A 22,621-nucleotide genomic window follows, 5' to 3' on the forward strand; every position below is an offset into this window, starting at 1 on the left:
TAAACCTTAAAGCAACCATTAACACAACAAAGAATTATAGCCAAGAAATCAACAAAGGAGATAAAATGGAAGCATAAAAAATACTTAATAAATCCAAAAGAAAGAAAAAGAGGAAAAATAAGCAAATAGGACAAATAGCAAGATGACAGATTAAAATTCAAGATCAAGAATCACATTAAGTGTAAATGGCCTAAATAACCCAATTGCAAAGCATAAACTGTCAGATTAGATGAAAAAGAATTCAACTATGTATACTGCCCACCAGATACTCACATTAAATAGAGACAGAAAATATTTAAATAAAAGGATAATATGTATTATGCTAACTAATAAAAAGAAAGCTGAAGTGACTATATCACTATGAGACAAAGTAGATTCCAGAGCAAAGAATTATCTCCGGGAATAGAGGGTAATTTTATAATGATAACAGGGTCAGTTCATCAAGAAGACATAGTGATCCTAAATATTTATGCAGACAGAGTTCATGAAAGAGCCTCAAAATCCATTCCACAAAACTTTACAAATCTGCAACTATAATCAAAGATTTCAATTTCCATCTATCAATAATGGCTAGAACAAGTAAACATAAAATCAGTAAGAATATAAAAGAACTGGACATTTATAGAACATTCTACGAAACAACAACAGAATATATACTCTGTATATTTGTGTATATTTACCAAGATGGACTGTGTCTGTACCACAAAACAAGTCTCAATAAATTTAAAAGATTCAAGTTATACAAAGTATATTCTCTGGTTACATGAAATGAAATTAGAAATCCGTAAGAAAAAGACGTTTGGAAAATCCCAGAATATTTAGAAACTATATGACACGTGTCTGAATAATTTGTGGGCCAAAGAAGACATCAAAAGGGAAAACAGAAAGTATTTTGAATTGGAAGACAATGAAAACACACATATCGACATTTGTTAGATACAGCTAAAGCAGTACTGAGAGGAAAATTTATAGTACTAAATGCTTATTGGAAGAGAAGAAAGGTCTCTAATTAATTATTTCAGCTTCTACCTTAATAAACTACAATAAGAACAAATTGAACTCAAAGGAGCTATATAATCTGAATAGCTCTATAGCTATTCAAAAAATGTAATCTGTAGTTAAAAACCTTCTCACATAGAAAGTTTTTAACTACAGATAAAAACCAGACCCAAATGGCTTCACTGAAAAATTCTTTATTTATCAATTCTTCACTGATAAATTCTTCCTAAGGAAAAAATAATAACAATTCTACACAAACTCTTCCAGAAAACTTAAGAGGACTGACTATTTCCCAACTCCTTTTAAGAGGTATTAGCATGACAGCAAATAGACAAACAGATCAGTGCAGCAGTATGGAGAGTCCAGAAACATTACCATACATATATGTGGTCAATTTATTTTTAATAAAGGCACAAAAGACATTTAGTAGAGAAAGGATAATATTTTCAACAAATGGTCTGGGTACAACTGGATATCAATATGTAACCTCCCATCCTCTCAGAAAAGCACCCCATTGATCCATAACTCACACCACATGTGTGATCTCGTGTTAGGCAAAGATTTCTTACCTAAAAACTGAAAACATGACCCACTAAAGAAAAACATTAATAAAAATTAATATATTAGTGGAATTCCTGAAGATTAAGATCTTCTGACTTTCAAAAGACACTGGTAAGAAAATGAAAAGACAAAGCCACAGATGGAGGGGAAGTATTTGGAAATCATATACCTGATAAAAGACTTGTATGCAGAATATATATACAACTCTCACAATTCAATAATAAGAAAGCAGACAACCCAATAGCAACAAATGGGCAAAAGATCTGAGCACACCCTTCACTAAGGAAGATAAACAGATGGCAAAACAGATGTTTAACATCATTAATCACTAGAGAAATGCAAATTAAAACCAAAATGAGATACCACTACACACCTATCAGGATGGCTAAAATTAAAAAGACTGACCATATCAAGTTTTGGCAAGATATGGTTGAACTAGAACTCTCATATACTGTTGGTAGTAAAATGTTATAACTGCTTTGGAAAACAGTTTGGAAGTTTCTCAAAAATTTCAAACATCCACCTACCATACGTTGCAGCCTTTCCATTCCTAGGTATTTACGCAAGAGAAATGAAAACATATGCCCATACAAAGACATGTACATAAATAATCACAGGAGCTTTATATATAATAGCCTCTTCAGCAATAAAAATAAATTACTGATACATGCTACAATATGTATAAATCTCAAAATAATTCTGCTGAGTGAAAGGAGCCTGATCAAAAGAGTATAGTTATAGTTGATTCTCATTATTCACAGTAGTTATGTTCTATAAAGTCACTGCAAACACCGAATTAGCAAATACTGACCCATTGCTTCTAGGGGACATAAAGGATTAGGTTCCTGTGAGCCTCTGTTTACAACATTTTCATTAGCTGATCAATATATGACCTTGTTTATGTGTGTTTCTTTTTAAAGAAATCTGTTTAATATTTGTTGATTTATTAACATTGAACTTGGCCAACAGTACTATAACTCATAGCTGATCAAAGCTTATCTAACACATGTATATTCTCCGTAAGGCACAATGCAGCTTTCTTGTGTTAAGAAACGCTAGACAGCAATACTTGGGAGCCAAAAAGCACAAAAATGTGAACAAGTGGCACTAAAAAGACTGCAAACAGAATGCTGGCTTATGGTATGAGAGCTGGAACAAGAAGGCAGAGTACTGCCTGATTCATCTGGGAACATGTGCATTGGGAGAACCAAATTCTTTACCAAGCTGTACATGACCACAACTGACTGTGGAAACACCCTGAGTACTGACTTTGGAGTTACAAGTTAATTTTAGTAAGTAGACAGATTCGCGAATATGAAATCTGTGAACAATGAAGATTGGCTATACATGATTCACTTACAACAAAATTATAGAAAATACAAACAAATCCAAGTGACAGAAAGCAGGTCAGTGGTTGCCTGGGGATGGGAGTGGGGACCAGGAGGGAGGAATTACAAAGGGGGCAGGAGGAGGCTTTTGAAGGTAATGGATATGTTCATTATCTTGATGATTTCACAGGTACATACATATGAAAAACTTATCAAATTGTAACTTTAACTTCCTGCCATTTATTACATATCAATGATATCTCGATAAAGCTGTTAAAAAGAAAACACCATTCATAATACACTGTGCCATGCTGGTAGGAAAGAGGAGGAGGAAGACATTTATAAAATTTGTGAGAAATGGCTAGCCAAGGGATGAAGGAGAATGGCTCAAGGAATCAAAGGAAACTTGATGTTATCAGTAATGAAACTAGGGAATACAGAAAGAGCAGGTTTCTGGAGGGCAGAGGAAATACGTTCAATTTGATTTTCCTGACCTGCCTCCAAAGTCTTTCTCTCATGCCAAATCAGAGAGTTCTCCCCGTTCTGTCCCGTGGTGCAAATACATGAACTTCTCGACTTCTCAACAGCTGCTCATCTTCCAGCTATCTTACTTTCTTTTTCTTTCTTTCTTTCTTTTTTTTTTTTTGAGATGGGGTTTCGCTCTTGTTGCCCAGGCTGGAGTGCGATGGCGCGATCTCGGCTCACTGCAACCTCCGCCTCCCGGGTTCAAGCAATTCTCCTGTCTCAGCCTCCTAAGTAGCTGGGATTACAGGTGCGTGCCACCATGGCTGGCTAATTTTTGTATTTTTACTAGAGACGGGGTTTCATCATATTGGTCAGGCTCATCTTGAACTCCTGACCTCAGGTGATCCACCCGCCTTGGCCTCCTGAAGTGCTGGGATTACAGGTGTGAGCCACTGTGCCCAGCCCAGCTATCTAATTTTCTTCAATGGTACGACCACCTTTGAGTCCTTCCTCTCTTTTAATCATTGTCCGAAGACTCTTGGTTAATTCTGTCTATCACATCTAGTCCAAATTTCTTGCCTTAATTTTTGAGGCCTTCCAAAAATGCAGTCCCCAGTGATCACACTGTAACACTGTATCTCATTATTTTTTATCCCATGTTCTCTTCATCCTTCCAAAACCTAACAGCCCATCAGAACTTAATTTGTATCCTCTCTGAATGCCTATAGAGCCAGTACCACCCCATCTAGAGTGTAATTGCTCTCCTAACTTTCAAATGTGTGCTAACTATATGCCTAATTATAGAAGCTCATTAACCAAGTAAAGTGAGTAAGGCACTGTTCTGGATACTATGGGGTAATCAAGGATGAATAAAGATGATGTCTGGTCTCAAATGTGTAGGGCAGGGACGACACCATCGTATCAACCTCATCCAGCACAAACCGCACAATACTCAATTGCAGTCATTCAGATGAGACACTCTGCTCTGGGCTATCAGGGAAAACTTCATAGAGGAGTTGACATTTGAGCCAGATCTTGAAGGTTGAGAATATTTTCATGTTAAAAAGGAGAGGGCTTCACAGGTGAAAAGAACGGGAGAAACCAGAGGCAGAAAGGAGAAAATGGCAAAGTTGTATGCTTCATGCAGGTAGGGACTGTGTCACCCACATCTTCAATCTCTCAGGGCCCTTAGTATAGTCACTGGCACACAGTCCACACTCAGTGTGTATGCACTGGGTTGAATTTGTTATACTTGATTTTAAGTGGTTTCATCTAGATCCTAAGTGAATAATGTGCTACAAGTGAGGTGGAGAGCTATATAGTTATAAGCCTGGGTTAAGTGGCTCACATTTATACCACTAACACCAAAATCGGAAGGGTAATTTAAAAATGACTTTAATGGCTTCTTCCCAGGCAGTACAGCTGTATGTAAAATAGCTGGTACAGTTGGATCTAGTCCCTGATTGCTCATATATTACCCATGAAATAAGTAGAAGATAATATCCTCTTTGACTCCTGTTTTGTAAAATTATATTTATAACCTTTTAAATAAAAAAAGTCCATTACATTCATACTATATTTAGATGCAATCTTACCACCTATTAGTTTTGTGATAGTAATTGATGTGATTTTTACTCATAATTTTTACATTATGTAGAATTTCAAAGAGAAACCACGTTTTATGCTGCTAATGTAGCAACAACTGAAGTTCAAAAGAGGTGTCATTTTTAATTCTCAGTCCCAAACTTTCAGGAAAAAGCTTCAGAACAAAATTTAAACAGTTAAAGAGCTGTAAATTAGTAGAGATACTCCCACGTTATAAACGCTCAGTATTTCTTTTCCTACTGTGTGTGGGCAAACCAGCATGCACAATTTGTAGGCTAATGTTAACCGTTCCAAGAGTGGAGTCACATGTCTATTTTGTATGTGACATGGGAAAAGATCAGTCTCACTGTGTAGTAGATGTGAGACCTGAAAAAGGAACTGAGAATTGGAAATAAAACAGCCTGCTAGCAAAACCACGCCACCTTACCATTTGAGCTGAAGTCTACAGGCCCGATCCACTTGAAGGCTGGTTTACGGCCTCGCTCTTCTGTTACATGCACTTTCTTTATCAGAGCCAAGCTGGTCAGAACATTGGCTATGTCATAGAGGCGTCGTACCTTTGCTTGAAGATATAAAACACGATTATGATCATGCTGCCTGTGACACCATAACAGTTTAGTTTATGTGACAGGTAACTTTTCTCAGCTGCCATATAAACCTCGGGTGGAAAGCAGCAAGCTGGGATGAGGAGACCAGTGGCTCTGTTATAAAATCACCCAGGATTTATGTACCTGCAGTATCTGAAGGCTAAGGGAAGGTCAGTGTGTCCTTACATTTCCACAACTTCACACCTCTTACAAGAGGCACCTGGCGACACACAGGGAGCACTGTGATTGCAAAAACAGCAAGGGAGGGAATGGGCTGTAATTAAAGGCTTAGTGAATGTAATTCTGACATGGCAAGTCAAAAGCATGCCCTGAGTTTCTCCCAGCAGGAGACTGTGGTGCCAGCTCCACCAGGCAGCTGATCTGTGAAAATGACAAAGATTCCCCAGAGCTTCCTGTCAGGTTGCACTCCTGGGCACACAGGATGCTCAAGGTCAACAGTACAACTGTGCTAAAGACAGGCAGCTCCTCACCTGAAATCGTAGCATTCCAGCCACCCAGTGAGAAGCGGTTGGATGGGCCTCACCTGAATCTTAAGTGGCTTTGGGAGAAACACTTAAATATGTACAAAGTAGAGGAAATACTTAGGAGGGGTGGTAGCCCATGAAACAGGCAGGATAATGACCACAGAGTATTTTCTATTCAAGAAATGGATTTACAGGTAGGAAACCCACTTGACCTCGGTGTTAAGATCAAGCAAAGAAGTTTGAATTATCATCTAGAAATAGTAAGCATTCACCCCAGATGCAGCTTTCTTCTTCCCAATCCTGATTTTATCTAGCCACTTCACCCACAGGGTGACTGTAATTTCAGCTGGAAACAAAAAATAGCTAGAGAGTGTTGCAGCTCATGGTTTCCTGGGGCTTACAGGCTACCAGCAGCCCAGGGCATTTGGCTCAGTATCCAAGCCGGACAGAAAAGGAGGATGCACTGGGTGTGATGCTTGGAAACTCTCTCCCTGTCCATGTCCCACCACCCTTACCCTGGGCATTCTTCTGGTTCTTACCTGTAGACAATTTTCATCTCCACCCTTCAGAAGAGTATGCAGGGGGTGGGGAAAAAATGGGAAAGAAAACTCAGACATTCTGTCTTGGATGCAGCATTACTAAAGAGAAATGCAAAATAATTCACACCCTCCCTAACCGGAGTTCTCAGGATAGTGTTCTGTTTTTTCACTCTACTGAAACCATCAAGAAAAAGGCACTGACAGGACTTTAAGCTGAATTCTAGTAGGTGACTAACTTACCTCTCACAGCACCAAAAACCTTGATGAATGCAGGAAAGGAGTACGTATGTCAAAAACAATATATATTTTTTTAATCTTGGAAGGAGAAAATATCAACACATGAAATCCCACCCTTTTTGTACTAGTAAGTTGATGTAGGTGAAGATTCTTACTTTTAAATTTACTATGGTCCGGGGCATCTTGGCTTTCTTCTATCAGTATTTTGGCAGCCACATCCAGAGTGACAATCTTGGTTTTGGAGACGAGGAACAGCATGACAAACTTCTGGCTCATAATTCTCAGAGACTTGTCTTTTCTACTGTTTGCAGATGCTACACAAGGAATGAAACAAAAGCATCAAAGCACATGATTTTCTACAAGAAAGACTATACTTGCAGCTTCCCAAAATGATCTAGCCCTATCAGCAGATGGAACGATCACCCTTGTCACAGGCAGAAGCTTACTGGACACACATTGCAGAAGTCAGCTCAGAAAGAAATGAGGCCGATTTTCTTGTGGCTCGTAAAATTACTCTACAGTAGGCATAAACTCTGAGATGCATATTTTAAACCACTCAATGCTTTATACTTATACTTCCTACAATAGAATCCATACGGTAGTTTTACCGAGGCAACTTCTTGGAAAGATTAACGTAGAATGATAAAAAGATAGGGTAGGAATGTAGAATTGTTTTTAGAACATCAAGTCTCCTCTCAAAGGCAAATTGCTATTCCATTTTTATTTCTCTGTGCCTGCAATATCTAGACTATACCCTAAACATAGTAGATGCCTGCCTCTTCCACTTCTTTTCAGAAATATGTGAATAAATGAACTATATAGAAACAGAAGACAGATTAGATATGTGCTCCTGTGGATGGCAGGCAAACCATCCCCGACAGATGGCTGTCTTCTCTGGTTATTAAGATAAGTACTAGTTCATGGGGTGGAACTAAAAGGCATGAGGCAGTGAATCTAATGAAAACCAGGCCCACCTTTCTTTCCATTTCTTATATTTGCAAGTGAGACGTGATACTTGTACTTTGTCATCTTAACAACAGGGATGAAGATCAATGGCTAAAACAAGAATAGGCTAAATATGAATTGGGAAGGAAGAATGCCGCCGATGTAAATAAAAATTCTGCACCAAATGAAAGCAGACGTTGTCTGTCTTTCTTATCAACATTTTCTGCGAATGGAGTTCTTTTCTAAGTAGTCTAAGTCTACTTCAGTATATAATTAGATAAAACTCTTTGAAAATATAACTTTTTCAATGTAAATCTTACAGTTGCACAAAAAGAAGCAGCATGGGGCTGCCAGTCTAAAAATGGGAGTACTGCTAGCGATCTATTCTCCCAACAGGCCAAACTCGAGTGAACTGCCATCGGCCAGGTTTGTTTAAATGAGGTCGAGCGGACAGTCCAGTTGGGGAGTCATCTGCTTTCCTTTCTCCAGTGAAGAGAATAAGAGGACATCTCCCCCCAGGTTTGTCAACCTGGCACCTCCCATCTGAGCAGTGAATCTCTGCAGAAAAGACCATCACTCGCTCTTTCTCTGCCATTACTCATGAAGTTACAATGGACTCACAAGAGGGATAGTCGGGTTCAGAGAAATCCAATAACTGTTGTTCCTGGGAATCTGGATCGCCATCTTTTCTACGTTCTCCAAATTTATAATCCATCAGGTCCAGCTCTTTCTGTTGGAGGTAGGCCATCTGCTCTTCATATTTCTGCTCCTCTCCTAGTCTCTGGAGGTTCCTCAGGGTTTTTGGCAGGCTGTGCCGTCCATGCCAGCCATACTGATTCTTAGCCACCCGGCTGACCAGATGCAGCGATTCTAGCACATTTACAATGTCATAGATGCGTCTCCTTTCCACACCTGTTTAAAAACAGAGGCCGATGGACATCATGCAGACAAACATTTTTGAAGAGAAGTTTCTTGAGGGCCTGGACTATGTCTGTGAACTACTTTGTCTGATCCCCAATATAATGCCCACTGCGTGGATGCTCAAGAAATTCAACCTGTAAGGATGCAACCAATAGAAATTATTCTTCTTTTTCCTTCTTGAGATCCAACCCTTACACAGATCTAAGATAAAACATCTACCTAGAGATGGTGACATTTCCATCTGTCTGACATAAACAGTACAGCAACTGCTCTTTAGACCCATCAGGCAAACCACACAAACATTTCAGCATGCTGAAATTGGTGGTCTGAGCAATACACGTAACAGTGTGCCTAATGGACACTTGATGAATGGATGGTTGACTGTGACTTGTACTCCTAATTTTGCAGACTATAAAATCAACTGTATAAAATCGACTATAAAATAACTGACACTTCCCCATTAGACAATACTATCTATCCTTTCATGAAGTTCCAATGATATAAAAATATTACCTTGATAACGCTCTCAATGGACCAGTAAGGAAAATGGATGCAAATATTATGTTTTCTATTTTGAACTGGAAATGCAGGTGTCAAGGGCTTGAATACCCTTCTCATATTGCTGAAGGAAGCCAGAGCTGGGGTTGGAACAACATGGGAGTCTCCTTTTGTTCATCATGGCTATTGACAATTCTCTGTGTTCTCATTCACCATAACCTGGCAAACAGCCCAAAAGTGAAGCACAGAGACTCCAGTACAAGCTGACCACGAGGCTCGGCAGCTCACTACTCACTTTCCCAACACTCCCAAGGCAGCTAGGATTATAAGCTGCCCATTACACCTAGCAAAAATACTTATAGTGGTTAAGGTCGGGGGCTCTGGGGTCAGACTGCCTACATTTGAATCCCTGATAAATCCCTTAGTAGCTGAGTGATCCTGGGAAGTTACTTAACCTTTTTGTGTTTTTGTATTTATCTTATATAATAATGAGGATGAAATCTAACTGTAACTGTAGAGTCCCCAGTAGGTGTTAATTTTAAATAAATACTTTTGTCATTACTTTTGGCATGACATTGGTTATACCTAAAATCCCTGCTAGCATGAGAGGTCATAGTAGAAACAGATGTTTTAAATCTCATGTCTGTGATTCATTCTGTTATCTAACAGGCCCTTGGGCCTATAGCAAAAGCCTCCAGGCATCTTGCAGAAAACCAGCCCAGCTACAAAGATGCCTTCTTTCATTTGCCAGGAGCTGTTATATAATCAGGGCAGACTCTGAATGTAGCTGTTGGCCCTTCAAAAATTTAACATGAGAAATATACCAAATTACAATGAGAACTCCAGAGCTGAGAGGAAGTTCTATCACATGCATGAAGAAGCATTTCACAGTCAATCAGAACATTTCAGCTCATGACCCTGAAAGGCTTGTTACCCTCACAAGCTCAGGCTTCGGTGCCAGATGCCTGCTGGAAGGTGCTGGAAGGTGCTGGCAGGAGCAGGCAGCAGCCCCTTGTCCAGAACTGCCTGCTTCTTTATTCCAGTCTGTTTTCATGTATTAACACATCTTGTTTACAGCATAACATTATATAAACCTTCCCATTATAAATGTCATGTGACCGCAACTGACACCCCAGGGCCAGCCATATGCCTGGCTGTTTTGTTAGTTGATATCTGACGACAAGCTGTTAAGTCTCCATCTAGTGGCTAGACATCCCAAGAAGGGAAAATAAAAGAAGTTTCTGACCATCCAGATGATTCTCAGGATGCATAGTGGTTGCTTAGTAGGTGCTTTTGGTGAAAACCAACATGACAGCTGCCTGTCTGCACAATCCCTTACCTCTTTCATCTGAACTGAGCTTAACCATCCACTGGCTGGTGCACTAAAAAGTTCCATTTCACAGGTCTCAAGACCTGTAGATTACTCTGGGGGCTTGCTCTGTCAGAACGGTTTTCCCTGCATTCAGTCTTCTTTTTCTTTTGTATTGAAGTCATTCTATTAACCCCAATCATGGCATTAGTTATATGGTCAAGGATTTACTAATTTTTGCTATGCTTCCCTTAGTTGCTGGTGGGACTTACTAAGAATTCTCAGTCCAGAAAAATAGTTTCCTAGGCTGTGCTATTAAGTCACTCCCAGTTCTCTAAACTGTTACCCATGATATCCAGTGTCAAATCTACATAGCACTGGAATCTGGAAAACAATGCAATTTGAATGCTCTGCACATCCTCAGTAAAATACAGTCTTGCAGTCTGTAACCTGGGATGTAGCACAGAGTTCAGACTTAACCCCAAAAGATAGTCGGCAGTGAAATAGCTTCCAGCAAGGGACCCCATTTTATGATGTCACATGAAAAGATGGCATGCTTGTTTAGCAGGTCTGGGTCATCAGGAGGCACTGGGAAGCTGTTGTAAAAATCTCTAGAGTTCTGCTCCAGGCAGCCATAACATGGGGTGTGCACAACCATCTGCAGTCATACGAAAGTAGGAGTCCACGTTTCTGTCCTCTCTGGGATGCAACACAGCCCTCAAACATTTAATCCTTTGTCTTCTGCAGGGACACCAGTGCAAGACTCCTTAATGGAAGTTGGGTACATGGAGGAAGTAGGCTTCATGAACCCCAATGAGAAGGGTATCAGACAATCTGTCATTTTACCTTTATTACTGTAAGACTAGTTTCTAGGACCCTGGACCCAAAAGCCCTCAACTGGCTCTTCACCATGCCTACTGGAAGATGCTGGCAGGAGCAGTCAATAGTGCCTTGCCCAAAACTGCCTGCTTCTTTATTCCAGTCTGTTTTCATATGTTAACACATCTTGTTGAGAGAGTATAACATTCCATACACCCTCCCTTTAGAAATGCCATGTGAATGCAACTGATACACCCCAGGGCCAGCAAGGGACCCCATTTTTTGATGCTCAGTTGGCTCACTTTCCCTTTTTTGATTAATTGCCCCCAATCCTAGAATACTATATTACACTTCTGAGCTCCAAATCGGCCCCCAAACCATAGCACTCTACTTCCTCTTCCTATAGAGATGGACAAGGCAGCTAAGGTATCGACATTCTAGGAAGAGCTGAGTAGAAACTGTTCCACATAATAAGAGCTCTCCATGCCAGCCATTGACTTTGGCATGTTACTGACATCATCCCTAACTTTGCTATGTCTCTGCAAGGTAGGTGCTGCGGTCTCTAAGTTATAGACCAAAAACAAAAAAACAAAAAAACAAAAACAAAAACAAAAAACGTTAATTCACTTTTTAAAGCTCTTACAGCCTGTAAATTAGAAAGCTGGGCTTCACATCTAGCATTATGTGACCCAAAGCCCAGCCCATGGTCTTCTTATCATAACCCACTATCTCTTCTTCTCAGTTTCCAACAACCAAAATCTATTTAGCTTTCAGCTTGAATAATTCAAGTTGACGTTCCTCTACTTGGGCACATTTCTCTAGAATATGGAGGAAATAGAACTAAGAAACAAACTAAAAATTATAATCTATCATTTATTTAGCTGATTTCTTCAGAACTTTTTCTTTTTTTGTGTGTATGTAAAACCTTCCTATTTTTAAGGGGACACCCTGACACCTTCAAGTCATTGTGATTTCTGCTTACTTAACGATTGTCAACAATACGTTCATTCTGGAATTAACTGCAATGTCCACTAGGGGTCTCTATTTTGAAGCAGGTGTATATATATTTCCAGCACATACACCCATCTCACATCATACACTCACGCACGTGAACACACGGATTCTTCTTTGTTATAAGATTTAGTTGTTTGAGTTATGTCCAAACGACCTTTTCCTAGTTTGACCCACTTGCTGTGCCAATCATCGTATAGGGCTTTAAACATAATGCTCTTGCTCTCAAATCTTGCTTTACAAAGTTGAAATCACACCAGTTCTGAACTCCTGGAAGCATTATTAAAAATAAAAAGCAGGCTATTTCTAAATAGTTTTGCATCTGTCTGAAGTAGGATGAATTTAAAATATGAGATACTAATTTGTAATGAAACTCTATTATAAAAATATATTTTAAGGTTAAAAGAGACTGCATTCTCATTTGGTCCTGGAGGCTCCCTGAAATTCTGTGTATAATGAAAACAAATTTGACAATGACAAAGGAAGCTCTGCCTATTCCTCTGTCTTCACCCAATTGAGGGGCCCACACTACCTCAACCTTCAGCCTGCCCAAGGAAACCAGTTTCCCACTGTAACTGGAGACAGGCCTCCAGGTAATCTGATGATACATACCAAGACTGACAGCAACTTCATCTAGGGAGATGGTAGTTTTCTCAGTTGACAAGGGATAACTTGGATAGCGAGCTAGAAACTTCTGGCACAGGAGTCCTAAACTTTTCTGTTTTCTGCTTGGCCTTTGCTTTTCAAATTCGTCCACAGCACTGTCCCCAACAACATCAAGCTACAGAGGGCAGATAGAAGGGAGGGGGAAGATGTCACAGTTAACATCCTAATGGAGAAACGGCAATGGCCAGTACTGGCAAACTGGGGGGACATCTCAATCCACACCATCCTAGATTCTGGTTAAAATACATTTCCTAATCTAATTCCCTGAATGTTTTATCTATTGTCTTCTTTGGACTGATTTTTTTTTTCTCCTTGCTGAGTCTATTAGTGAAAAGTTTGACAAATGAAAAATGCGAGTCATTTACAGGTTGCTACGGTCTAGCTACTAGTGCGCTCGCTGGGCCTGTGGAATCAGCATCACCAAGAGCTTATGAGATGTAGAAGCTCAGGCATCAGCTATATCAGAATCTGCCTTTTCATAAGATTCTAGGTGATTTTTATTTGACGTGGAAGTTTCAGATGCACTGGTCTGCATTCTGTCACCAAACTGCTTTAGATTTTACAATTGACCAAAGGTTGATGAAAGTGAACGAAGGCAGTCCAATCATATTCTTCCTTATCCTTTTATTTGTAAATACATTAAACTATCATCCTGTCTCCTTAACCCACATTTGAAAGGGGCTCCATTCAAGCCCCAAGAAAGTAAAAGGCTTTTCGACAAACAGATTCAAGAGAAAAGTCATATAATCATTTCTATAGATTCAGAAAAAACATTTGATAAATTTAACAGTCATTCATGATTTTCAAAAACACCTTTAAAAAACTAGGAATAACACACCGGGGCCTGTTGTGGGGTGGGGGGAGGGGGGAGGGATAGCATTAGGAGATACACCTAATGTAAATGACAAGTTAATGGGTGCAGCACACTAACATGGCACATGTATACATATGTAACAAACCTGCATGCTGTGCACATGTACCCTAGAACTTAAAGTATAATAATAACAATAATAAAAAAAAACTAGGAATAACAGAGAACTTCTTCAATGAAGGGTATTCATGAAAACATCTATTTGTAAAACCTTGGACGTGTTCCCTTAAAGTCAGGAAACAATACGATGCCCATTATCACTTTCTCTTCTATATCATATTGAAGACCCTAGTCAATGCATGAGGACAACAAAAAGAAACTGAGGCACAGGGACTGGAAAGGAATCAGCTACTTTCCTTCCGCAGAATATGCCACTATTCACACAAAAACTCAAGAGAATTTCAGACAAATCATTAAAAATAGTAAGAGAATTTAGCAGGGTAGTTGAATACAAGATACTATGTTTTTAAAAATCAGCTGCATTCCTATACAACAGTAACAGCAAATACATTGAAAATACATCATTTACGATAGCAACAAAAATGATAAGGATTTTAGAAATAAATCTAACAAAAATCTATTTGTATAAAATCCTAAAACTTAGATTTTAAAGAATACTTAAAATTTAGTGAAATACATTGTCTTCATAGATAAGAAAACTCAGTATCTTAAGGAGGTTAATTCTTAATCTCTAGATTAAATGCAATCTCAATAAAATCCAATCTGAAATACACATGGAAGAACAGCCCAGAGTAGCCCACAGACTCTGAAGAAAAATAAGCTGAGGGTCCTGTTTTACCTGATTATCAGTGCTTATTACAATAGGGTATTAGGGCAGGGATGGACAATGGAACAGGAAGAGTCCAGAAACAGACACACATGTAAATGGAATTTTGATATGAAAGCAGTTGCACTGCAAGCTGAGGGGAAGAGAAAGATCTCCTGAATAAATGGTGCAGGGACAACTGATGATACGTATAGAAAAACAAAGTTGTATTCTTGACTCACACCATACACAAAAAGCAATTCCAAATGGATCAAGGATTTCAACATGTAAAGCAAATTTTAAATGAAGAAAATGAAGGAGAATATTTTTCTAACCTTGGAATAGGGAAGAGCTTCTTCAGACACAAAAAACATTACCCTTAAAAGGAAAAAATGAACTATATTAAACTTAAGAACTTTTGTCCATCAAGAAATAACATAAAGGGAAAAGACAATTACCGAACTGAAAGAATAGATACATAACACATATAATATAGGTTTAGTATCATTATATAATCAACTCCTACAAATCCATACAACAACAACCAAAAAAAAAAAAAAAAAAACAATTAAAATTGGCCAAGAACACAAACAGGCATTTCACAGAGGAGCAAAAAACATGATGGCCAGTAAACATGTGGAAAGAAGCTTAATCTCATGAGTAATCAAAGAAAAGCCAATGAATATCACAAAAAGATATACATTATATAATCATGAGATTAGCAGAAATTACTAAATTAGACAATTTCAAGTGTCAGAGAGGATATGGATGACTAAAACTTTATTTATTTCCGGGGGGGGGGAGGCAAATAGTACTTTGGGAAGCAATTTGGCATTATCTTGTGAACATCTGCATATCTAATGACCTAGCACCTCCACCAGTAGGTATGTACCCAAAACAGTAGTTCTCAAACATTTTGCTCACAGGACCCCTTTATGTTCTTAAAAATTACTGAGGACTCCACAGGGCTTTTTGTTTATGTAGGTTATCTATTGATAGTTACCATGTTAGAAATTAAAATTGAGGCAGTTAAAATGTTTTGTGAGAAAGGGGTATTTTAAATGTTATTTTTCAAATCTCTTTAGTTTCTGGATTAATAGAAGAGAACTGATTCTTGTGTTTGCCTTTTGTAGTCAGTCTGTTGCAATATCCACATCATGTACTTCCTGGAAGACTCCAGTGTATACTTCGGAGAGAATGAGAGTTCAAATGGCAAAGGTCTTTGTATAATTACGAAAAGAGTTTTGACCTCCTCACTCTCTGAAAACTGTCTGTGGACACTGAGGTCCCCAGATGACCCTTTGAGAACCACTATCCAAGGGAAACTGTTGTGTGTGTACACCAGGAGACATAAACAAGAACGAATATCATAGCATAGTCTGTATTAGCCCTAAACTGCAAATAGCTACAAACAGGAGAATGAATAAATTGTGGTGTAGTCATGCAGTGGATTATCATACAGCAATGAAAGAACTACAGCTACATGCAAAAACTTAAGGATGTATGTTGATTGACAAAAGCAAGTCCCCTAAGACTATACATACAAATTCAGAAGAGTGGTTACTCTGTTGGGGAGAGAGATGTAAATTAATTACATTGTACCCATTTTTGGGCTGAGAGGTAGATTCATGGTGTTAAAGGTACTACAAAGGACAAGTGTATTTTAGATGATCAAATAGCCTATCAAAAGGTAATAAAGACTAGTTTAAAAAAGATATTAAAAGTCTGTTTTAACATTGAGTACCCCGAGACAGAAAGAAGGGAACACAATAGACACCAGGGCCTATTTGAGGGTAGAAGGTGAGAGGAGGGTGAGGATTGAAAAACTACCTATTGGATATTATGATGATTACCTGGGTGACCAAATTATCTGTACACCAAACACTCGCAAAGTGCAATTTACCCATGTAACAAACCTGCACATGTACCCAATGAACTTAAAATAAAAGTTAGAAAAAGGAAAAAAAAAAAAAAAAACTACTTAAAACACTTGACTTTGATCTAATAAATCAGACATTAAAAGCATCAGTATAATAAGTTTTCTGGATACAAGATCAATACACATACACACACAAATCAATTATATTTGTATATACTAGAAACAAACTGTTGGTAATTGAAACTAAAAAAAAAAAATACAATTTGCAATGGCATCAAAAAATTTGGAAACCTAGAGAGAAACCTGACAAAAGATGTATAACACCTCTATACCAAAAATTGTGAAACACTGCTGAAAGATATTAAAGCCCTAAATTTTAAAAGAAAGTCAGTTTTAAATCCGCCAAAATTTTAGGCATTTACTTCCTACAGGTGGTGAACATTTCTAGTGACTGATCAGCTAAAATCTCTCTATAAAGCCTGGGTAGAAACCAAAATTTTAATTGTTTTAGGGGCGTGTTTGGTAGAACAACTAGTTCTACCAAAGTAAGAGATCAACAATGTTACCTTGTGAAAGAGGTCACTAACAATTCCCACTGGCTGATTTTCACTTTGCTATATTTTTGTCAAAAAAAATTACAAAAAATCTAATACTTATATGCCTTTGACAACAAAAGGCATATTTAATCTTATTTAGTTTTTAGAACCCCAATAAAACCAGGACAGGTACCACGACCCTCATTTTACAGGTGAGTAAACTGAGATGCAGAGATCCTGAGTGACATCCCCCACTCACCCAGCTAGTGATTTGAACCCAAGGCCTTAGAAACCAGCTCCTTGTGTGTTGCACATCAAATATTAAACAGGAAGCCAAAGAACAGCCCAGACTTAAAAAAAGGAATTGTGAAATTCCTCTGGCTTCAAGCACGTAGGAACTACTGTGTGATTTGTATTTAGTTACGTGAAAGAATCTCTTACTACTAGCACTAATCTACCACTGCAATATATAGAACAGATTAAATTCATTTTGTTCTATGAATTTCAAGTTGTAATTCAAGACATCTTTTTTCTCTCTTTCCAATTACTTCATTTTGGCAATTTTTATAGCTTGAAAAATCCGCCAAAAAGAGAAAAATGGCTAAGAATACTGAAATCTGCAGAACTTTTCTTAGAAAGTCTAGGAAAAAGCTTGATGGGAAGTGAAAATAATTGACTTTTTTTTTTAAACAAAGTATAGACATGCTGCTTATTCCACAGCACTGGTTCCCCACAGAACAGGTGATTTAACGATGGCTTAAAGTCAATAGAGCCCCAAACTAACTGAACATATATAATAATGGAATTTCCTAAATAAAAACTATTTACATTAATATTATCCCTAAAATCTGGGCAAAATTAAAATTCACAGTAGCATTTAAATAATCTAAATTCCTTCATTAAATAAAAATGATTAAATATCATTTATCATTTTAAAATGAGCCCTCGTCCAGGGACTATCATACAGAAAAGAAAGCATTCATTATGAAAAATAAGATAGAATGAGAATTCTGCTATAAATCAAAAGATATTCAGTTTGCCACTGCTTTTGGCTTAATAGGAGCTGAAAAGTTGAGAGTTCTATGACTTTTTAATAATCAAGTAAAATTGTTTAAGTTCTATAAAATTCCTGAGAAGCACAGTCTGTTTACCTGTAGAGAATCTGTAAATGCATCGTCCTTGTTTTCAATGGGTCGGAATAGTCCCTTTTTCTTCTCCCGGTCCCTTATATCTGGGCTGGCAGCACTAATGAGCATCTTCAGGTTAGCTGTGGGTGTCCATGGTTCCACTTGCTGTCTGTCAACAAGCTTCACTGGAGTAATGGGATTTCTTTCTGGAGTAAACTTTTTTTGCTTTGATAAATCAATTGGTTCATTTTTTATTGGAGTCTTCGGGGCCATCCTTGAGCGATCAACAAATATATTTTCCTATTTTAAAAAAAAGACTTTTAGCAAGAATGAGAAAGGGCAGGTATCAGCTAAGAGTACACTTTGTTCCCACCATTCACTAAGACTTGAAAATACAAATAGGACCATATGTTTAGGGCTGAAAAGTATTAGGATAGGACTAACAAAAAGTAGAAGGCATCATGGGAATCGAAGAGTGGCTGCAGTGAGAAGTAGATTATAATCTGCTACTCCTTTTACAGCTATCTTTCATGGTATCTCTGTAAGAGAAATCACAACGTATCTGTTACTGTTGCATGTTTGTAACAGATGAGAACTATGAGGGTGAATGCCGGTTGAGTCCATATTGTTTCTAAGTGTCATCTTTTTTCAAACACTACTTACAAGTTTGCATTGACTAGTGAAGAGCAACAATGCTTTTGTAGTTCAATGTGCACCAGTGCTAATACAAGCACTTAGTAGCAGGACCAGTTAATGGAAGAGCATCCAACAAAATCCCACATTTTAAGTCAACCTAGAGAGCTCTCTAATGTCATTCTCCTACAGCAGTGCATCTCAAACTACCCATGGTAAAGGACTCGTTTTTTTAGATTTCCAAACTCCTGCTAACTGATATGTGACCTTACTTCATAGGACTAATATGCAACACAACTCCCACCAGATGGGATTTGCCATTTGAGTTTGTCACTCAAACTGACCCATAGCTTCTTCAACAAGAGACCACTAATCATAAGCTCGGATATGGTGGCAATACTGAATTGCTACTGAGGTTTATTTTTCTTCCTTTTTTTTTTTTTTTTTTTTTAAAGATAGGGTCTCACTCTGTTGCCCAGCCTGAGTACAGTGGTGTGATCGTGATTCACTATAGCCTCAAACTCCTGGGCATGTGCGATCCTCTTGCCTTAGCCTTCCGAGTAGCTGGGACCACAGACAACAGACATGCACCACTACACCCAATACTTTATTTTATTTTTTGGAGATAGGGTCTCGCTCTATCACCCAGGCTGGAGTGCAGTGGCATGATCACAGCTCACTGCAGCCTCAAACTCCTGGGCTCAAGTGATCTTCCCACCTCAGCCTCCCACAGTGTTGGGATTTCCAGTGGTGTGCATAGTACAGTGGTGTGCACACCATTTCCAGTGCACACCACTGCACCCAGCTAATTTTTAAAATTTTGTGTGGAGACGGGGTCTCGCCATTTTGCCCAGGCTGGTCTTGAACTTCTGGCTTCAAGTGATTCTCCTGCCTCCGCCTCCCAAAGTGCTAGAATTACAGGCGTGAGACACCATACCTGGCCCTTTAAAATTTTTTGTAGAGATTGGGGTCTCACTGTGTTACCAAGGCTCATCTCAAACTCCTGGCTTCAACTAATCGTCCCATCTTGGCCTCTCAAAGTGCTAGGATTACAGGCATGAGCCACCACACCTAGACTACTGAGGTTTTTAAGTGCTTAACTCCCAAGTTTCATTCTTTTTTGCACCCTGGTGATAGTTTGTGGAATAGCATCTGCCTCCAGACCACACTTTGAGGTAGAATGTCTTAAATAATTCTAAGAAAAGATTAACAATGGGCCCATTGTAAAAAAAGACGAAGTATATAGAATCCACCTTTGGAACTACCAAGTAATTAAAATGTATCTTTCCCCTAAAAAAGTTTCAAAAATTCAATATGAGAATTTGGTAATTCAATATTCAAAAACAGAAAGATACTGCTTTCTGTAGTATTCCCTTGCAGTCAACAGTGTCTTACATAATTACAAAGGGAGATGAATTATCTGTCACTCTGTCCCTGTACACTCTATATAGCTACTGAATGGTTGTGTTTTGGTTGAGCAGGGGTTTACAATAGTGTGTTCCTATAAATGAGCAATGTGTGAAGAGGTAAAATATTGGGAGAAACTGGAGTTTGTGTAGGCAAGGCAACTCTTGCTCCTTGGATCAGCAGAAGCTGCAAGCTAGCCATGGCAACATTCGGTGCTAGTGTAAGCAGAAGGAGAGGAGTCAGTGGAAGTGGCGATTTCTCATACTACAGTAAGTACCCGGCCCAGAGTGCTGCATCTACCCACCTCTTTTAACAAGTCCCTGTTAGCGTGCTATTCTGATAAAGGCTTCTACAGGTGAACTCTCAAGGGAAATTACTGTTTACTATGTGCCACACCCTGTTTCATGTATTTTGCATGTATTGACTCCTCATCCAATCCTGTGACATAGGCACTAATATTTTTCCATTGTATAGATGAAGAAACTGAGGCACAGAGAAGTCAAATAACTTGCCTGAGGTCACCTATGACCTCATTCAGTGTAAAATCATTGGTATGCAAGAAATAGCTGAAGGCAGAACTTTCTGAAATTCTGCATCTAAAAATGAGCTTGTGTCCTGGGTACAGACCGGGAGGAAGTTATCTTTTTCCCAGCTCCAACCAAAGGTAGCCAGCAAGCCACCGATCCCCACTAGCACCTAGGGAGAGGCAGCATGGGGAAATAGTTATATGCGCAGGATGTAGATCCAGCTAACCTGCCCCTGCTTACATATCAGCAGGGGTGAGTGTGGCAAGTTCCTGTACCTCACTATACTTTATTTCTCTCAACTGAAAATGAAGTTCATAAAAATACCAATCTCAAGGGTTATGAGATTAGTTCCTGGAATATAGGGAGTGCTCAATAAAACTTAGCTATTATCTTTTCCCTCTTTCCTATTCTTTATTACCATTCACTCGCATTTTGAGCTAAATATACTACAGCACATCATATTGCTATTTAACTTCCTGGATGTGTGTCTTGTCTCAATAACAAGACTGTGCTCTTGAGAAGGTCAGGAAGCAAGTTCTACACGTCCTGTTAGTCACAATTTTTGGCACAATGCCTTGCCCACTGCAGGTACTCAAAGAACACTGTGCTTTGATGAGTTATTCCAAAAGCTATCCTCATGGTGGAGGGTGTGGTCCAGGCATGCTGGGTGGACAGAGATTTACACGCCTTCTCCACTGCTTCCAACAGAGTTACTTTTTCCCTAGCAAGGGAGCAATTGAGAATGGATTATTTCTTCATACACTTTGATATATTTTCACTGTAGTTTACCGAATACTTAAAGTAGGATGGGAGTTAGGTCATGTGGTAGGTTATGATTGTATTACACCTCTACATCAAGAGAAAACAATGCTAAGCCAATTGTATTCTAGGGTCTCAGGTGGACAGAAAGTCAATTGCAATCTAGTCACACCTTGCTCCATCTATCTGTCCTCCTATGCTGACAGCACATACGGCTGTGGAAAGGGCACTGCAATGGAAACCTGATTTGTGTCCCAGCTGTTTGTATCTTTTTGATCCTGGACAACTGTTTATTCTTTCTGGGCCCAGGTTTCCGTATGTATAAAATGAGGAATTTAGATGAAAGTGTCTATCTCCAAGGTTTTCTAGCAAGGCTGCCTCGCTGTGGAGTGGATGCTGGGATGCACCCTATCACTTCAGACATGACTCATTCCCCAGCTGCTGGAAGTAATGCCAACAGTCATCCCATAACCGGAAGGCTTTGGCTGAAGACGGCTGACTCATCCAAGGTCACACCACTTCCTGGGAAGCCTCTCCTGTACTCACTGGCTGGCAGAAGTAGCACAGACATATAAAAGCCAGGCCTCTGGGAGGCCAAGGTGGGTGGATCACGAGGTCAGGAGATGGAGACCATCCTGGCTAACATGGTGAAACTCCGTCTCTACTAAAAATACAAAAACAAAAATTAGCCGGGCATGGTGGCAGGCACCTGTAGTCCCATCTACTCTGGAGGCTGAGGCAGGAGAATGGCGTGAACCCGGGAGGCGGAGCTTGCAGTGAGCCAAGGTCATGCCATTGCACTCCAGCCTGGGCGACAGAGCGAGATTCCGTCTCAAAAAAAAAAAAAAAAAAAAAGCCAGGCCTCCTTGCCCCAATTCTGGACTCCTCTGATGGCTGCCCTGGAACTCCCCAGAGGGTAACTTCCACTGTGACAGTATTGCAGCTCCACTTATCCTTCTGTCCAATTCCATGCCTTCCTGTCCCTTCCATAGGCATTGATCCCAAGAGTACTTCCTAATAAACCTCCTGCACACTTAACCTCTGGGTAAGATCTGCTTCAGGAAATCTAACCTGCAACAGCCTGGAAATCACTCCCTCCATTAGAGTGTCTGGAGAAATGTATCCTGTCAAATGGCCCTCT

At 39.2% G+C, this 22,621-nt stretch overlaps 1 protein-coding gene and 1 long non-coding RNA gene across 8 annotated transcripts in view; one reads left to right on the top strand and one right to left on the bottom strand.

Moving 5' to 3' along the window:
- LOC123567550 (uncharacterized) overlaps positions 1-9,731 on the top strand; it is a 36,147-nt gene extending 26,416 nt beyond the window's left edge. Inside the window, exon 4 of the long non-coding RNA XR_010579510.2 lies at positions 7,118-9,731. This is a non-coding gene — a long non-coding RNA (uncharacterized lncRNA). The remainder of the gene's footprint in view (positions 1-7,117) is intronic.
- E2F7 (E2F transcription factor 7) overlaps positions 1-22,621 on the bottom strand; it is a 44,628-nt gene that overhangs the window by 16,673 nt on the left and 5,334 nt on the right. For 5 of the 7 annotated variants that reach the window (XM_005571605.4, XM_074007462.1, XM_005571606.5 and 2 more), the window contains 5 exons: positions 18,179-18,454; positions 12,922-13,090; positions 8,373-8,663; positions 6,962-7,120; positions 5,386-5,520 (listed from right to left, as the gene is read on the bottom strand). In XM_005571605.4, the coding sequence (XP_005571662.3) occupies positions 5,386-5,520; positions 6,962-7,120; positions 8,373-8,663; positions 12,922-13,090; positions 18,179-18,454 (1,030 nt within the window). Of the gene's footprint in view, positions 1-5,385; positions 5,521-6,961; positions 7,121-8,372; positions 8,664-12,921; positions 13,091-14,947; positions 14,991-18,178; positions 18,455-22,621 lie in introns of all 7 variants that reach the window. The other 2 variants (XM_074007461.1, XM_074007460.1) reach the window with 1 other exon arrangement.

Source organism: Macaca fascicularis, chromosome 11 (assembly GCF_037993035.2).
Source record: "Macaca fascicularis isolate 582-1 chromosome 11, T2T-MFA8v1.1".
In the NCBI taxonomy this organism is placed as follows: domain Eukaryota; kingdom Metazoa; phylum Chordata; class Mammalia; order Primates; family Cercopithecidae; genus Macaca; species Macaca fascicularis.